The sequence below is a fragment of the Ischnura elegans genome, chromosome 1 (genome assembly GCF_921293095.1).
Source record: "Ischnura elegans chromosome 1, ioIscEleg1.1, whole genome shotgun sequence".
Lineage (NCBI taxonomy): Eukaryota > Metazoa > Arthropoda > Insecta > Odonata > Coenagrionidae > Ischnura > Ischnura elegans.
In genome coordinates, this window is record NC_060246.1 from 38,346,716 (window position 1) to 38,365,948 (window position 19,233).

A 19,233-nucleotide genomic window follows, 5' to 3' on the forward strand; every position below is an offset into this window, starting at 1 on the left:
TTAAGAATCTACAACAGCATTCACTGAACAGGACCAATAAAATATCATTCCACCAGAAAATCGAAATTGAAAATTAAAATTTTTACCAGGATTCGCGAAGAATCATATCCACAACAACAACAAATACTTGGGCGCTCCTACTACTCTAGGCAGGAAATATGTGCCAATTGCTTGCTCACATTCTGCAAGAGACCCAGAATTTTTTGCAAAATTTTCAAAAATCCTGAGAAAAAAATGATTTTATAGCCCTAATACCGTTTATGGCCTGAAAGCTATCATTGAGTACACGAAAACTTATGACGTCAACAATATCTTATATCCTACGATCAACTAGAAAATAAGCTCAAAACAAAAAAAAACTTAAAAACCGTTCTGACGCAATCAGGGGCACCGCAAGGCCCTTCTACCAGAGATTTCACGGTTGGCCACGGATCGAACTCGCTCACGGAATGCACACAGAGGATTACGGCATTTTTGTCAGTCGTGCGCAAGTGACTTCAACACTCGGAGAACCCCCTTCTGATCGCGGTTGCTAGACGCCGCGGACGATGGTATTTCGACTGGAACAGCTTCCCGCTTCGCCTCGACGCCGCCGAGACAGGCGACGGGTTACAAAGTCGCGATGGGGAACCAAGAACGATTTGACCAAGCGGGAAGGCGGAGGAGGAGGAGTTTGATGGGTCGTCACCGGATTGCTAGGAGGCAAGAGGGGCAGGCGAAGTTCGAAATGAAGGCTCTGAATGAGGAAGGTCACTGAAAAGTTGTCTGCAAAGAAGGAAGGAAAAGAGTTTTTCGCAAGGGCGCCTTGAAGGTGGATGAGACGGGAGCAAAAAGAATGTTGGCCAATAATGGCATTCCGCCTTCCATCCGTTAAGAGCAGCGGTGATGCTCGGATTTTTTACAAACATAGTTTCTCTCGCCATTCGCTCTGCCCTTACTCCGTGGCAATATTCCAACGAGTATGACTGGCGCTCACGACATTATCAGCCAATATACCAGAGGATGACGGTAGCAGAATATGAAGTCTAAAAAGGCTTTCCTTTTCCCGCTTCCTCTGAAAAGAGAAACTACAATGCAATCGGAAAAGCTTTTCAATCGTTGCTTCTGATAGTATCAATGCACCGGAATGAGTACAATGGTAGGATTGAAAACTTTTTTACATGAAAGCTAAACCAGTATAAGCTATTAGGAACTTAAAATTGAAATTGATTGAAAATAAAAACATTCATTAAATCACCGTCAGAAACTTCAGGCCAACTCAATAAACTCTTTAGTTTGAAAATAAAATCATTCAAGTATGATTTACGTAAGGCGTGATATTTTTATTTAAACGAATATCGGAGAAGTTATTTTCTAGTATTCATAATAAACATATTTCAACAAGTAATGCATTGTGAAAGAAAACTGAACAAATTGCTGTATATGCCCGCAAAATACTGCTTTCCATTGAAAATAACTTTTTCCTTCCGATTATACTCAAGAACTACCCCGGAAATCTACAGATAATATAAATCAAAATCCACAAAAGGGAAAAAGTAATGTTTGACATAAGTGAGAAGTTGGCGTATCCCAAGGTTAATTATCACCTATACAATTCAATCGACTGATAGGCTTTATTTAGCACGGATAAAAAAGAAGTGGGGGAGATTAAAAACTAGGACAAAGTAGGATGGCGAAGGCCAAGGCTGACACCTCTTCTCCTTGAGAATATCACTGTCGAAGGAGACATCGCCGCCCGTTCAATGCGAGCCCGCGAAGAATGGCTTCGGAGATGGAATCGGAGAAATCGTCTTTTTTTCCGATTGAGTTTCCTTTCCGCCCTCCTTTTGCCGACATGCGTCCAGATGCCACCCGAAAATTCCTTCCCTCGGCAGAAGATTATATGATGAATGATGCATGGGGACATGTTTTCTCTTCAACGCCGAACGCCTCCTATTTCCGCTAGGGTAATTGGCAAGTTACCGTAGAATACTGTCCTGCCCACGCCCATTCAGATACATTCTCTTCAAGACTTCGTACGCTGTTTGAAGGCCAGGGCACAATTCTTGGCACATTATCCACGACGAAAAAGGGCCGTTAAATCTGAGTCGAAGTGGAAGTGGTTTTTACGATTCCGGTGCGAACAAGGAAGCGAGTGCGTGACTTAAATATGGCAAGTGCCACCGAAATCCAGCAGAAACGACTTCCTTAAAATCAAGTTTATTTCCAGAATCGGGTTTTTCTCACAGAAGACCAATAAAGAGCGTAACAAATATTTACAGTGCCCTCTTATTCCAATAAATGAGTCCATATTTTTGATTCAAACAAATATTGTCAAGCAAAATTGACGATTTAAGCGACCGCAATACAAATCAAAAATCGTTTCCTAAGAGTCATTCGCTCCCATCAGATTTATGATGTTCACAAAATAAGGTATGAAAGTTTGTCATTGAAATATTCAATTTCGTAGGAAATTTAAATAGGACGGAAAAGTTGCAACAATAAACAACTTATGATCTTAGGTTTTCCCCGCGTATCAGTTGCAGAAAAGTTTCTCGGGTTTTCCACCGGTTGATGTCGTCCATGTCTCCCGACGTTTCGATCCGTGACTTGCTGATCATCCTCAGGGGATCTTAAATATTTGGATGGGATATGAAAATTTCATTGGCAGACTGCAAAGGAAATACGGAGTGACAATAATGTACTATAGAGCAAATAACGAAAAAACCCAGATGATATAGACTGAATAGAAATAGGCTGAATAGCTTAACCGCACGTAAAAAAAGATGGCATGAAAGCGAAAATTGAGTGCCATCAATTCGCGCTTTTCCGAGGTGGAAAATTTCAACGATTTAAATTTGGTGTAGAATTTTTGCGATATTTTTACACATGTGTCGATAGCGATACGTTAAGGCTTCCTAACAGCTAACTCATGCATTCATACCGACTGAAACAAATTAATGCATTGCAGTAAAATAAAATATTTAAAGGTTCATATCAATCAACTTATCCCGCTCATTATGACAGCCATGGATGGTATCTAGCCGACAGATCATCTGGAACAAATACGCCATTGCATTGATCAAAAAATAAGAAAAATGCGAAAAGAAAATCCTGAACATTGGCCTCGACATCGGGTGCCACTGTACCTGACGGAAAGTGCTAAAATCGAACGGTTGAAGGGGTTCTCTAGAATATAAAAATGGAGCAAAAACGAAAGAAAAAACTTTTCCAGCGGACTATGAACTAACTGGACTTGCCCACTCATGGGGACTTGCTCAAGACGGGAGTGGTCATTGATAGAGCATGGGGGAGGGATACGCCGATCGAGGAGACACGAAGGGCGGAGAGGGGCAGGGAGAGGATGTTAATGAGGGAGATGAGAAGAGAGGAACAATGGTGATGGGGAGAGAGCAGAATAGACTAAATATTTTGCGGTGGAACTCAATTAGCAGGTGAAGATGAGTCAATCCTCTTCCACGAAATATCGAATACCAAAATTTGTTTACACAATTGCAGTGAAGGATACGTTTCAGTTAGTCTAAGTAATATTGAGCTCGGGAATAAAAATAAATGCACACAGAATATCCATACTTGATTATCAGCTCTCAGCGTCCCTCTCTAATCCCTAGCGTATACGACCATTCTCAAATTGAACAGTCTATCGTTGAGTCAGCGCTTTTTGAATTTGGCGGACCACAAAATGTTATAGGAATTTCAAGGCAATGTCTCAAATTCATAGTGATATTGCGTCAGGCAATTTGAATGATAGAATAGATAAATCACGGAGGGAACTGATAATTAGATGATTAAATAACGAAGGTATGTTTCAGTATTGCATAAAACACTGCTAATATTTTCTCGTCAGATTAAGCAACTTTTCATCTCACGAGTAACCCAAAGTACATTCCAACACTTCTCCAATCGCACAAAATTTAAAAAGGGAGCTGCTGACAGATAACTGTAGGGCCTAGATGAAGGTGAAAAATACAAGCAAGAAAATAGACCACCTCTACCGATGAGATGGGAGGATAAGGCATTGGCAAGTAAGGTGGGGGTGTGGGGCATATTATACTTCGGCGTGGTCAGTTCGTTTCGCGCTGCCGGCCTTCCTCCGCGATATCTAGGCCACCTTCTCAAGTGCCCCCGGGCTGGAGTCATGTGTGGTGCTGGTGCCGCTGGGTGGGGCCGATCTCAATAGCAGCAGCCACGATCAGCGAAGGAAAGGCGGGAGGAGGAGAGGGAGAGGTGTGGGAGATGAAAGAGAGAATGACGGGAAAGGAGGAAGCCGCGGGGGTTATCCGCCTCGGGGAAGGACGCAAAGAGGAGGGTCAGCGACAAGTGGAGGGAGTCTCCCCTCGGCAGACTCAACATTTCATTGCCCCAGGAGGTATCCGGACGCGTGGACAACATATGGTATTAGGCACGATTTCATAAGGGCGTTCAACCGTGACTTCCACCGTGGCAACAAAAATTTTCGATCTCAGTCAGAACTAAACCTTATATCAGGAAATGAGTCGACCTCAATCTTGTTTAGGTAGAGACAGACAGGTCAGAATTGATATATTTTATTTCTCCTCTACACCTTGTTTAGTATTTCCATATCAAGTTCTAAGATTGGTTTTCATTTTTATTTAAATATTACACTTTTTCGAAACATTGAGTCACCGGGAATCAGAGGCGGATCTATGGGGGGCTTAGGGGGCTATAGTTCCCCACTTGGGTATTCAATTTACGCATGATAGAATTGTAATTTTTTCGGTCCCCCACTACTGCTAGTAGGTTACCCCCACTTAGCCCCCCCCCCTTTTCCCTATTCCGGATCCGTTACTGCCGGGAATATCGTAATAATGTAGTCAATGATAACCCCTTATTTAAAGAAATTAACTTGCATATTTCATCTTGCATAAGGCAGTATAGAATGAGTAAAGACTTTATTTAATAGACAAAGTATGTTATCATGTATAAAAATAACGTGCAGAAGTGTGCATCAATTTTTTTTTATTAATTCAAATCTGAAATGTGAACTCCATTTTAGATTAATTAGTATGAAGATATACAGTATAATCTAGTCTCCGTCAGACCTGTGCTCAGCAGTCCATACCACCTTGTCCGGTATAGTCCTCAAATATCCACAGGGAAGTATGACGCCTCGACAGCTTAACTGGCTAAAGCACTAGACTGGAAATCGGAGATTCAGGGTTCGAATCCTGGTTTTTCGCACAATTTGCGCATTGCGGGTGTATCCGTAGAGATATGACAGTGGCTAGTCCCGGTATTCTTGAATCCGTTTGATCGTATCAGCATCTGTGCTCAAACCAAACAGGAATTTATGCGGATCAGGCATGCCTTCGTTGAATCAGACATTTTACATTTTATTAAATTTATAGTCCACTCTTATGACAAAAAAGGACGGTGGGTAAGCTCTTGCCAATTTTAACATCATTAATCCCCTCAATTATATCCGAAAACATCTACTGAGAGTCTCAAAAGAACATGAAAAACTGATTCGACCACAGAACTAATTACATCACTTCACTAATTGAAATAATTATGGAAGAGGTAGCGCGAAATGTCAACAGCGTCAACCACACGGGTTTTGCCAAATTATAGGAAATTCGGAGAGAATTATACGGTAATAGGGAGTAATTCACTCGTTGCATCAAATAAAAAAAATTTCATGAGATAATAACTACTGGGGCCGCATCTAAGAGATTATGCTCCAATTTCAGACCACACTCATATTTTCCTACCATCTAATCTCTCACATATATGTTACATCGCTTTCAACATTTGGCCATACATATGTTCATAAAAGAAAAATGTAAAATATAACTTTGAGATAACCTCCTATCTTAGGATGCAATTGAAGTATGTATTTCAATCATTACTAATTTACTCTCATGAATACATAATGAGAGGTAGGGATGAAAAAGTTCCAAAACACTTAAAGATTTACATAAAAATAACATTGTGATAAAAATTTACAATGAAATTGAATGTTGAAATGGAGAAAAATTTATAAGTACTTTAAAAAAACACAGCTCGTAAAAAGCGACGAAGCCACTCCTACGATAAGGTAATTCTTGGCACATTGCATAGTCTCCTATCGACTGAAACACTGCGCGATCCTCCCTATGCATTAGAAATGAGAGCCAACGTTTCGCAGAATTTTGAAGGATAATTACTATCCCAAGTAAAACATGGATGTATGCCATATCGTAAATAAATTTTAACACTTCAGATAGCCATTAAGATCAACATATGCAAAACACTATGTTTGATCCAGGAAGGAAATCCGTTATAACTTGCGCAAGGTGACAGATATGGATTAAGTAGAGCACGGCAATGAAGAAGGGTCTATGATTTAAATAAATTGTCTATTCAAAATGGTGTCAAGCCTATAGGAAGCATGCATATTAATCATCAGGCTTTAGATTGAGGAAGGAAGTGAAAAGAAAAATTTACTCGTGTCATAAGAAAAAAAAATGATTCCTAGCAAAAAAAAAAAAAGGATTCGAACAAGAATATTTCTCACAAATCCAAAATATACAAAAAATAAAATAATTATACTGGTTTCTTTTGGGTGATTATTTTTCTTGTTTCCCATTAATGTGGAATAGACACAATAAAAGCCTTTTGAAAATTTGAAGACAAGCCTGGCAAGGGCAATCAAATTAAAAAGCATGCCGGTACTAAAGATCAGGAATTCAAATCTTACGGCAATAACTGCTCTCAAATTCATTGCAATGACAGCACAACTCGTTGAGAAAGATGAATTTTATCTTTTTTAAAAGCTCGATGCTAAGAAGAAATATTTCATGAGAGTGCCTACGTATTATTTATGAATTATGTAATCTTAAATAGCCATAAATCGAAGAGTGCTAGAAAAAATTAGACATGTATGAAAAGGGATGAGGTGATTTGAGGAGAGGATCATTTTTTACGATGGAAAAGAAAAGGCCACCTATTAGTTTGTTAGTCTGAAAGAACGTGTCGCGCTTCACATGATGGAATAGCGGACCATGATAAAATGGGACGAAAAAAGACAGGAGGCATTCCAGATGTGGGAGTGGATGAGAACGGAAAAAGCGAAGCGGACGGAGAAGGCATGGCACGAGAAAGAAATAAGTACACATGGTGAGTAAGAGGAAACTTTTGAGAAAATACTGACACAGGAAAAAGAGGGTCAGGATAGATAAATTATTGGCTTATTAATTATTGCGTAGGTGAAATAAATTTACATATGATGGGAAAGAAAAATATGGGAAACACATTTACAGAAGGACTAAAGGAGTATATATATCTTAATTCTGAATAAAGAGGTGAGTTCAATATAATAATGGGGTGAGTCAGGTTTGCTTCGCTAAACGCTCTTTATTATTACCGGTAGCACACTTTTAATAAAAACAGGACAAATATCTTTCTGTGGCCCTAATTTGTTTTCTCTGAGACAATTTAACGCCTTTGCTTGGCATTGTACCTCGGGAAATCCAAGTACAGAGAGAACACTTTGAAATATTAAATTGTAATTCCCTAACTTTTCCAGATTTCCCAGGCTGTTTTAGAAATTTTCCAAACAAAAAAATGATATGTACAAAATTAAAATCTAATAATAATTAAAAGGTAATAAAAAATTGAGATACACAATTAAGCCTAGAAACATAATTAATATTTAAAAAATTAAGTAAATTTATAAAGTATGAAGTATTTAGTAAACTTGTAAGATATAAAAACGAATTCTCAAAAATACGGAGCACCACCAGAATGATATCTTGGAAATGGGGTGTCAAAATATCTAAGATATCAATGACCATTACCTAAAAGGATGAGAAAAAATCACCACTTCACTTGAAAAGCAACGAAAGTTATTTACTGACCTTTTTTGTTTACCTAACATCCCATAAATTTCCAGAAGAAATGATACCATGAATTATAAATCCTTCACGCAGCTCATCTCGGAGAATCTACTGACCATACCAGTCCAGGCCTCGCATGCCAGACCATTCTCCTCCGAGGGGTTGAACAGTGTGTGCTGGGATAAGGACGTAAGAATGGATAACGGAGAGGCCGTTGAGCCGTGCTCAGGGTGGTCGGAATGAAGAAGGAGAAAGAGAAGGTGGATAAAATCACCCGAGGCGACACTTTCCCGGTCGTAACGGCAGCACCCACCGTACCCGTGCGCCTGCACCCCCGACACACCACCCAAGCGTGAGGAATGAATATCAATCGGCCGTCTCCGATTCGACCTGCAAAAACGGATAACGGCAACGCAAGCCACCCTCCCACACGGCGGAGTGGACGTGCCACACGAGCACAGGGGTTACGCAAGGCCCGCAAGTGTTCTCCCAGGGGACATGAAAATACTAGCGAGCGTTGGAGCGTGCGTAGTATACCCACGCGGCACCAGCACGAAAAAAATAGCGGCACGGAAAATATCGGAAAGGAAAAGGACTGGATGAAAGGACGAGGGTGAGGGCTAAACACGGAATGGAATAGTGAGAGGGGGGGTTAAGGGGGAAAGGGGCAGCCTTGATTTGGGACGAGGGTTATTCCTGTGAGGATAGGTATCTGACCAGCCAGGGGAGGGCGGGGTTAAAGTGGGCGAGGAGACGAGAGCTAAAGAAGGTGGCGGTGTTGGGGAAGAAGGAGAGGATTAGCGGGGTACATTGAGTTTTCTAAAACACAATAGTCTATGGAAGGTCGTTGAGTCCGGCTGTGGAAGTTGCTGGTATGGGTTAATGATTTCCCCGAAGGACATATTACCCCAGATATTGGATGTACTCCCGACCTATGAAGTCAAATATATAGAAAAATCAGTCACGACAACATACGTTTTATATGATAGCACTAATGTAAGTTAAATTCGGGAGAAATTCATCACTTAATCTCATTAAGGACCATAATATTGAGCTTAAATGTCATAGAAACGTGTCATGCATAATTGGAACGAACAATTCCATGCGAATAATCTTTTACCACATTAGAAAAAAAAATCCGATATCTGGGGTAAGATTTTCCTTCAACGAGGATTTCGATTATAAAATATTAACATAAATTAAATTAAATGTTTCCAAATGTTGGAAACTTAAATCGTGACTTGGTGTATCATGATTAGATTGGATTGATACTGCTTATTAGTGAAATAGGCGTGAACATGCTTAAGCAGGATGCCGCCACTCATGGATTTATGCTTCGGGAGGAGGATCTTCGGAAGACATGTAGCGGGGGCACGTGAGAGGGAAAGTAGCGGGACAGACACCACGTACCAAGCACTGCCAACAGCGGGACGAACCGACCAATTAGGCACACTCGGACGGGACACCAAGAATAGTTATGGCGGTGTTTGGCAGATTATTACATAGGTAGGTGTAGAACCCCGAAATTGGAGAAAAAAATCAATTTTTTAATAATACAAATCCATAATACGCCGATTTTCCTGTGCTATCTGGTAACATATTCTAATACTTCCGTTTTGTAAAGACTCAGAACCCGACGCTAAGCCACTATTCTACTTTAGGGCCATATACTTGTCTTTCAAAACCCTATATTCTTACTTATTCTATATGAAAGCTTAATTTGGCGAAAAGAGGCCGTGTAACTTAAAAATATGTTCGGGAGATAAAAAATAATATATGCGGAAAATAGATACACTCTGCAGAAACAGCAAAACTTATGGCTTTTAAACGAGTTTATTTAGTTGTTTTATTTATTTATTTAAGTAATTTTTCACATACAGCCGTGACGCAAATTAACAGTGAAATTTTTTAACAATAACATGAATTAGACCCAATACAATAACAATATAAAAACTTACAAAGAATTAACCAGCAGCGAAAGTAAAACATTCAATTGGCAGACAAAAGGTACAGAAAAATGAATATTCATTTTTTTATTATTATTAGAGGATTTGATAACAATATTTTTAAAAACGTATCATAAATTTACCTTGTATGTTTCATCGAAATATCAACCCAATTCCTTTGATAAAAATTATACCAACCCTACTTCCATGCAGTTAAATAAATGGGTAGTCCACAGAAACTACACCACCGACAAAATTATCAAAAGCTTCTGGACTCCATTCAAAGAGTTAAAATGAGGCTAGAGTTTCAATATTACCGCATAAAATACTGCCTTTAATTCTAAAATAATCCAGATTTCTTCTATCTCTTCACGGAAATGCATATCGGTGCACAGTTGTAACATTAACAAACAAGGGGATTTTAATTGTATATGGCCGTTCGTGCCGTTGCTATGCAATTAATTTGAATGAAAATAATTGCGATAGAAAGCCATTTCCTCTCTTTCTCCCAGCTAGATTCAAAATGCACCGCACCCATAACGGCCCCTCACCTTTCCCTCCGGAAGCCACTAGCGATGAAAGGCAAGACGCCCACAGGGATGATGCTTAGATACACACGGGATGTGCAGAGGGCATTGACATCTAAACCCAACGCTTTACAGAATATCTTCCTTGGCGAGAAGATTACCGTCAAAGGGTATAAAAATTACTTTCCATTTGATCATATTTGCTGAGATAATTCTTAGAGATTTTAGGATAACATATTTAATGTTTTTTAATGAAACTTTAGTATCGTCTAATGGCTCTTGGGGACTGCGAGAAAACTAAGATAAATCATGACCATCTAAAATCGCAAACGAAATACTCCCGATGGGTCAAATTTTTCCCAAACAATTGAAGTTGGGCAAGAGGGAAATCAACGAAACTCCATTTTAGACATATCAAGGGAAGGGTCATGTAAATGAGCCAATGAAGAAAAAATAAGGTAAATGGTTTAGTATATGAGAAAGGATAAGGCTTAAACTTAACTTTTCAGCTGTATCGAAATGAGGAAATCAAGATGAACATGCTTGTCGTGAGAAGATCGAGAAAATATCATATCACTAAGCAAGGAAGAACGTTTTGTGGTGTTAACCTAGGAAAGAGTAAATATGAAAAATTGATACCATTGCATGAAAAAAGAACGGCTTAGTTATTATCGTAGTAGAGAAGAAGCAGATATTCAAGTTATCAAAGAAGTTGAGAAGCTGGCCAGGAAAATATTGAAAGCTAAATCAGGATCCGATGCAGTTGTACGCCAGGTCACCATGACCATGCCTGTTGCAATTCAGCACTCACATTATTTAGGGCACATAAGTGAAGGATGGACATAAATACTTATAGCACAATCCGAGAGGTTCATTTACATATACGTACATATTTTCTTGGAAATCATTAAAGCATTAAATATCAAAACTGATAAAACTAGAATGATAAAATTATTTATCAAATACTGCAAATGCAAAAAAATTAAATCCTAGATTATGTAATAACTTAATGGAAATACAAAATTCTAAACTAAATTTGCACATAACTCAGGATTGAAACATAGCGGTCCTTAAGGAGCCTTAAGAACACTAATGAAAAGAGACGCCGGCATTTCAGGAACACAAAGATGGCCCGATAAAAACGTTGTTCCAAGCGAAGTTAACTAACAAATTTCTCGACGGCTTACGATAGCATAACTTGTTGTGTAAGGTTGATTTTCAAAATCGTTAATAGTGAGCTATGTGCATTATAGCGGTGTCAAAACGATTCTAATTGGAATGGTCAGAGAAAAAAGTCATATGAAGGGAGTCAGGATTTTCTATAGCAAACCATGTAGAAGAAAACTGTCAGCAGTTTATTCTGGCCGTTATAAGTGGTCGCAAACTCCAGTTTATGAATAAAATAGCAACTCTCGCTAAGATTGATGTATTGCCTTTTTAATAGAATCTAATTTTGGGGTAGAGCTACCTAATCAGCTCATCTAGCTGCTAACACCTCCTGTTACACACGAGGCGGCTTGCAGGGTAGTATATAGATGAAATATAATTATATTGAACATCCAGCGATGAAGGAACCGAATTAACGCCCATGTCCAATGGTAAACGAAAATCAATCAATTCCTCCGCAGGACGTCCATTTTCAGTACGCTATGCTGATGCGGAGACGGGGTAACTTGACACTGGAGTAGAGGGGAGAGCAAGGCGAGTTTTGGCGGATGGAATCTTTAAGGTGGCAGGCACACGCGAAGGGGGAGGGGGAAAGTCTCCGGGAGATTGGGATGGGGATCCAGTTGCCCTTTGAAGAGGAGGCGCCTCCGTACAGCAAAGGGAGGCTCACATGAGCCAACCGACGACGTGCTTCTGCCCGAGGTAAAGGAAACGATCATGGGAGACGTATTTATGAAAATTCATGATGCCAAACGATGTCGACGAACATTCCGCGGCCTGAGACCGAGGGCACTGGGTTCACTTTAGAGGCGAAAGACACGTACCTACCCAAAAATATTCAAGCCGACGAGAAAATACAGGAGGGGGAAAAAACACGTTTCGTATTAATTACGATGTAGCTGGAGTGATTTGTATTGGTGACCCGATTGGGTGAAAATTAAAAGGCAAAATAAGCACCTGTATCAGAGGTACAGCGCGACGGCCTTACTAATAAGAGATCTTTGCAATATATTATGCCATCATTCCAATTTTTTTTTTTTGTGCAAAGATTATTATTTTTGAGATTGATCGTCGCTTGACCTTTACGGGTGAAAGACGGCAGTCTTTTATTTTTCCATGGGACTTGGGTGCTCAACAGCAGCTTCTTTGCACATTAATTAGAGCGATTCACATTGCAAAAATTCGCAAGCAGCAATAATATTCTCTACTTCAACCAAGCTACATATAAGTCCATCCATCGACTCAGAAATTGCTATTATTATTATGCAACTAGAATATTGAAGCCTCAAGCGTATTTGGCAGAGATTGATTTTTCAATAAACATGCAGAGTGTAATCCATTCCTATTTCCCTAAAGTCATGTAACGTATTTGAAACGAATATTGTCCAAAAATTCACTCTCCTATGTGCTAAAATAAACCAATTAAACTTACATAAAAAATATCTGTCAACTACATTCAAGCATCATAACAGGTGAATCGAGAGATCAGTGCCATTATCCTAAGATGTCAAATTAAATCTGTTAATCACGGGTTTTAGTTAAAGGACAGCAAGTATTATGCTCGTTGTAAATTATTTTATGTTCCCCCTCGAAGTTATCGTTATAAATGCGAATCGCACAATGTATTGCTAATAATACAAAAAAATGCAGACTAAGTTCGCTGACGATGAGAAATTCTACAGTATTGAACTTGCATTATCGATTACGCTGCCGTAGGATTGAAATCTAAATTTTAAGTTTTTTTTTTCAAAAATCGATTGGATGAGAAACGAAAGAAAAGGCCTCGCATAAACCGTGTTTTCAAATTCAAGGCAATGCATCTTTGGCTTAGAGAATCGTGACTTTGCGGGCAACTCAGAGGATATATGGATCACGCGTCCCGTCTGAGGAACACATCGAAAAACTCAACAGCTTCGCCCATGCTCTGAATCTCACTACATCTCAATACGTCTCTAAATCGGGTCTCTTTTAGCTTTGCAAAACCGAAAGAAAACCGTCAATATAGAGCGAGATACACTCAAGCGAACCTAGAAAATATTGTGCTTATATACAACGTTACATTAAAATTATAAGAGCATTTTCATCCTCGCGGTAATTATAAATAGATCTGGAATTAGAACACATCATTTTAAGCTGTGCGTTAAATGATGCACGAGCTGAAAGTCAGATAGTATTATTCATCATAACACACCCTATAAAAATTCATATCGGAACCTAGGAGGGATTCACTATTGTCACCATAGTTTAACAGGAGATTGAAGTTAGAATTTGGTAATATTATTACAAGAAATATGAAAGAGGCGTCATCGAATAAATGATCTAGAAGTTCAAAAAAGATATAAAAAAACCACTGGTGGCATTGGCTAGCTGTCAATAATAGTGATAAAAATTAAAAGTGTCGATAAAAATGTAATTCAAGCATTGAAGTCTCCCAAATTAGAGACTTCAACGCCACATTGAATTAATAAGAAAATTATTTTCAAACTAACCTAGTCATTCAGTAGCTATGTTAACTATAAAAGAAGCAATTGGTGAGGTGATATGAGTGAAAGGCACTCGAAAACCTATTATCTCCTTCCATAACCATTCAATTGCCCTGGCGTTAAAAAACGGATGCTAAAATGGTGTAAAACTCAAAAGCGGTATCTACTAGCGATTAAGATGTTTATAGTAACTTATTAGCCAGGTATTCAAACTATTCAAATCTAATACACTGCGGCCGTACCATGGAAAAATGTCTCACCCGCCACTTATGTATTTGGATAAAGCTAAAGGTGTGGAAATTTTTTATCATAAGCCTGAATCGTTATCAAATCCATTTCATTTGTAAAAGAAATAGTGAATCGAAATTCAATAGGAATATGTTTACTCTGCCATTAGGACAGAATTACTTTTTGACGAAAATAATCACTTCAAATATTTAAAAAATACGTTATAACTTAAAACAAGCTTTGTTAGGATGGCAGGAAGTAAGGCATGAGCATAACCAGCGTCTCATTAACCTGACAAAAAGTTCCATCAAGCAAAGAAAATGCCAAAATTTGTCGAACCCTAAACCAATCGCTAGAAATAGTTTTTAAAAAGTACCTATATACTAGCGGAATACAGTTGAAACAATTTATTTCAAGCAAGACAACCCTTGGCTGTTTTTAACGAATCCGTGCGAGAAAATCAACGATTATATTCGGGTGATCGTATCATTAACAAATACCGTTAAATTGAGAGACACGTTGATTGGTTCGTTCTAAGCGCGTGCTCGCACTTAGCAGCTCAGACTAGCGCCTCTCGACCTCACCCAGCCTTCTTGGGTCGACTTATAGGCAACGGCTGCAAGCTTTTCCCCTCTCGACTCCTCATTACGGCAAAACTCTCGCTTTTATGGGGCAGCTCGCGCGAACGATTCGAACAGAGACGCGGAAAGAGAAGTGGTATGGGGAAATAGTGAATGGAGAAAAAGAGAAGGATGAGGGGAGGGGAGGAGAATGAAACATATCATAGGAGCCTCATCAGATTCCATATGAGGCCCGAAGAGTTATTTCGACAGGAAAGCTTTATGCACGTAATAGATATTTCAACTTTAACACCCGCATTAAAACATTAAAAAGACTACATTGAAGAATCGTTGATCTAATATTTCATGAAATAAAAATCGTATCTCATTTGTGGCCCTCAAAAATGTGCATTAACATAGCAACTCATATGGAAAACCAAAATTTGCCAGAGCTCTAGAAACAAAATTTTATGGAAGGGAAACTTCAGCTAAAGGTCTCACGTGGGTACTTCATAGTTATGAAGCCGTGTTATATTCGTCTAAGCCAAGAAAGACAACGTAGGGGCCATTTTGAACCTCAGCAATGATTCATTGAAAACACGAAGAACGCGGAGGATTTTTTTCATAATCCAGAGATTTTCCTTTTTTTTTATTCACCTGATTTATTCTCTACCTAAAAATAACCATTGTAGCTTAAATCCAATATCATTTATAATTATCAATTAAATGAATAGCTGTTAAACTTATCCATTGGAAACCCCATTTCATAAAACCAACACATAAATAAAGGTAACATGGATAGCCACTAAAATGATGATAGTACTTCCCAGAAAAATGACGCCTTTGTAGAGATAGAAAAATCTGCGAGATTAATATATTACCAAGGAAAAACCACCAATGTGATGCATTTTTCCCCTGAAAAATAACGCTATTGTGGAAATAGAACACCAAATGAGATTAATATAGCACCAAAGAAAACCTCCTTTGATTCGCATCTTTTATTCTCACGCAGTCTCTAGGTGAGTGCCCAAGGCGTTATTTTTCCTCCATCCGCTCCTTTCCCCGACGACACACGTCTTCTCGTGACGAGAGCTGCCGAGAGTGGAAGATCGCCTTCGCGTGGAACTCATTTGCGTATGTAATTCACCGCGAGCTGCCTCATTTTGAAGGATTCCCGCCGGGACGGTGATGAACGCTATTTCCCCACTCGGGTCATCCCAACCATGCCGCGTCTACACTACGACGTCTCTTTCTGTTCCGCATTGCGGAGGAGAACACTTTTTAACGCTTGTGAACGCTTGCTCGTGATGTTACCGCAAGAGCCCCTGAATATGCGCGTCTTAGTTTTATGGACATTATTCGACCTCAAAAGAGGAGAAATTTCATTACGATCAAAAGAAGACTATGCAAACTTAAATGAACAAATAATTGCATGGCCTAAAGAGGTTGAAATTTTATGCCAATACAGCGAGATATGAAAATGAGCCTTATTCAAAAGAACTGGAATTAGACTTAGAAAGCATCTGGCAAGTGAAATTTTCTATCGTAGGTTTTTGATGTATGAATTCTGGTCCACTCCTATTTTTTATGAGTTTACATGGCATATCAATAAGAAATATAGGGACTATTTCTTGTATCTTTGAGGCAAGCCTACAGAGTGCAGTGATCTTTCTCACCAAGTAAATATAAGTTTCCTGGAGTGGGAGCCTTTATTTTACAAGTCATAGTTGCATAATTATGAGTATTTTTGTTAAAATTTAAAATTACGATGCTCTAACAAGAATGTTAATTATTATAACATGTAACGCACTCGTATATCGTCATAGAATAGAGAATATTGTCATAAATCTGTCATTTTTTACTGTTTTAAATGACACTAGGAAGGATTTTTCCATTATTCTCTTATATTTTCCAGTATGACTACGTAGGTTTCCGCGGTGTCGAGGTTCCAAATTCTCCATTCTTTCAGTGCCACCGCGTCGGTTGTTTCTTGATGACAATATTTTCGCTGGCACTGCTGCCATCGTCTTCAGGTTGAAGATGCCGGTCCACGATTATTGTTCTCCTTATATAGGGGGACTGAGGGACTGAGCCCCTTTATAAGGAGGACAAAAATCGTGGACAGGCATCTTCGAGCTGAAGACGATGGCAGCACTGCCAGCAAAACTGTTGTCATCAAGAAACAACCGACGCGGTAGCACCGAAAGAATGGAGATATTTTCCAGTATTTTGTTATATTTTTCACTTACTCAAATGTATAAAAAATACAAAAAATATTTTCTTATTCATCAACGGAGACTTAATTGAAATGCAATTATAAGGCTTGCTAATGTAGCAATACGCTTTCACGTAACAGGAATGCAATAATAGCAACCTTACAGCTCTGACTACAAAATAAGAATAATTTTCTGAGCATTGCAAAAACCAACGCATACCTCCTTATGACTAATTCATGCCCTTTCTATGCTCTTAAAAACAGATTTTTAAAATGGCACGTACATACCTCTACCAGTATAGCACTCACTGGTATTCAACGATACACCTCAACCTTCACCGAAATCTCATTGGTAGCATTTATCTCACTTTCAACGGACGAGAGGTTAATTTTCAGACTGACATCACTGCCTTTAAACACAGGGAGAACGAAAACCAGAATTTGTAACACGGGATCGCATTCGGGGGCAAGGTCCATGGGCGAGACGCGTGAAGAAATTATGATATCATTATGTAAAGACGGCTGAGCGGCCAAATTAATGACCTTACGGAGTCTTGAGGATAGGACGAACTCGAGGAAAGGGCCAGGTTTGGGATTTGAGAACGACCCAGAAAGCGTTTTAGCTTTCATTTCATTCACGATTCGAATGAGATGAAAAATTTCATTTTACCCAGGTGAGAGGCAAAAAAAAAAAAAAAATTCGACCCAGGGGAGATTGACAGGTAAATCACCCAAGGGGATGACGCAATAGTCCGCACAAAAATATAACCGAGTCGACCACGCCCTCATTCAATGCAGAGGTCTCGAATCGTTTAGAAGGGCTCTCAAGCTTAAACTAGAGCACTTTGCGCATTTCTTTCTCGGAGAGCAGAAAGTGTTTGCGACTTGAGTGACATTCAAGTGAATGCCCGAGTTTGAACCAACTCAATCTATTTCGCCCGTGATTATATAATCACGAATATCGAGAGAGTAAGGTACAATGCTCCGTGGTGTAGGTGAATAGAAAGCTGCCAGGGCGAATGCACCGATCCGTATAAATTATGGAGTCAAATGGTGTACCTTTTTGAAAGACCAGGTGTGGGCGCAAGCGTTGCGCCACGACATTGCATTTAAACTTTCAAAAATGTCCCTTAATCGTGAGATTCATAAGCTCTGAGCATGAAAACTAATAAGTCAAGTCTTGAGATGCTTGGACTTCATTCATTTGGCTTTCAGTTAAGGATATAAAGCTCATGATTTTGGATTTTCTGCCCAATTCTAGCTTCAACAGCATGTTGGACGGGGAAAAACATCACAATAGCGATTACAACAATCCAAATTCGGTATTCTATTTATATATCTAGTAATATAAAAATAATTTCCACCCAATTTTTGTAATTACAATTCTTTAAAAACGCATGCAAATACGTTACACTCATAAGCACTGTTAGATGTATTATAAAATTACTTCCGAGTTCACTTGCATTTCAAACTCACGGGACTTCAAAAATAAATAAATACCAATCCTGTACATAATATTCACTAAAGAAGTTGTCTGCTTAAGTATACTTTTAAGGAACATTAAATCCTATAACCGCGGGTCTACCTGAAAATATTAGTATCGATGTCCTCATTGAAAAATCAGTCCTAACAGTAGCAAGAGGTTTTGACTCTTAGATAATTGGAACGCATGGGTGGACGATAATCAAGAGCTTCTAAATTATATTCCGTCCAAAATCCTTATGGTTTATTATTCGTCAGATACTCATTATATATTGTATAGCGTGGGCTATATGGTGGCGTTCTGGATTCGCACGCAGGGTCAGCATTCAACGGCGGCGGACTCACCTATAAAGAGGATCCCAGGCTGCATGTCCACTGCATCTGAGGTGGGGACCTAATCAGAGTCCCCTTCCTCTCTCAAGCGATCTCTGCTTTTCCGCCGCCAGGCACAACGCGGATCCTGATTTCTTTCTTGGTGGCAACTACCTCGTCCTGAAAAGAAGACAAAACACATTACCAAACATGAGAAGAAAATAAACACCCAAAAATAACGAAGTAAACTATAGAAATAAGGTACTCGCAGGTCATGTAACCTTCAAAAGGTATACAATCAAATTAACATATCGATGGCTAAGTTCTAACAACACGTAAGTATATCAAAAATGGCAGATTTTCAGGAGAGCAAAAAAAACGATTAATATTTGTTACCTGCACACTGAAATTAAAAACCAAAAGTTCATAAAATGGTAGAGGGTAAAAAAATTCTAAAATATGCTATTTTTAGGCT

The 19,233-nt window shown here is 39.1% G+C and overlaps 1 protein-coding gene across 1 annotated transcript in view; it reads right to left on the reverse strand.

Annotated features, from left to right (window-relative positions):
* The window catches only part of LOC124158955, a 221,456-nt gene that overhangs the window by 166,664 nt on the left and 35,559 nt on the right, over positions 1 to 19,233 (reverse strand). The window contains exon 2 of the mRNA XM_046534396.1: positions 18,792 to 18,938. Within this exon, the coding sequence (XP_046390352.1) occupies positions 18,792 to 18,816 (25 nt within the window). The 5' untranslated portion in view covers positions 18,817 to 18,938. The remainder of the gene's footprint in view (positions 1 to 18,791; positions 18,939 to 19,233) is intronic.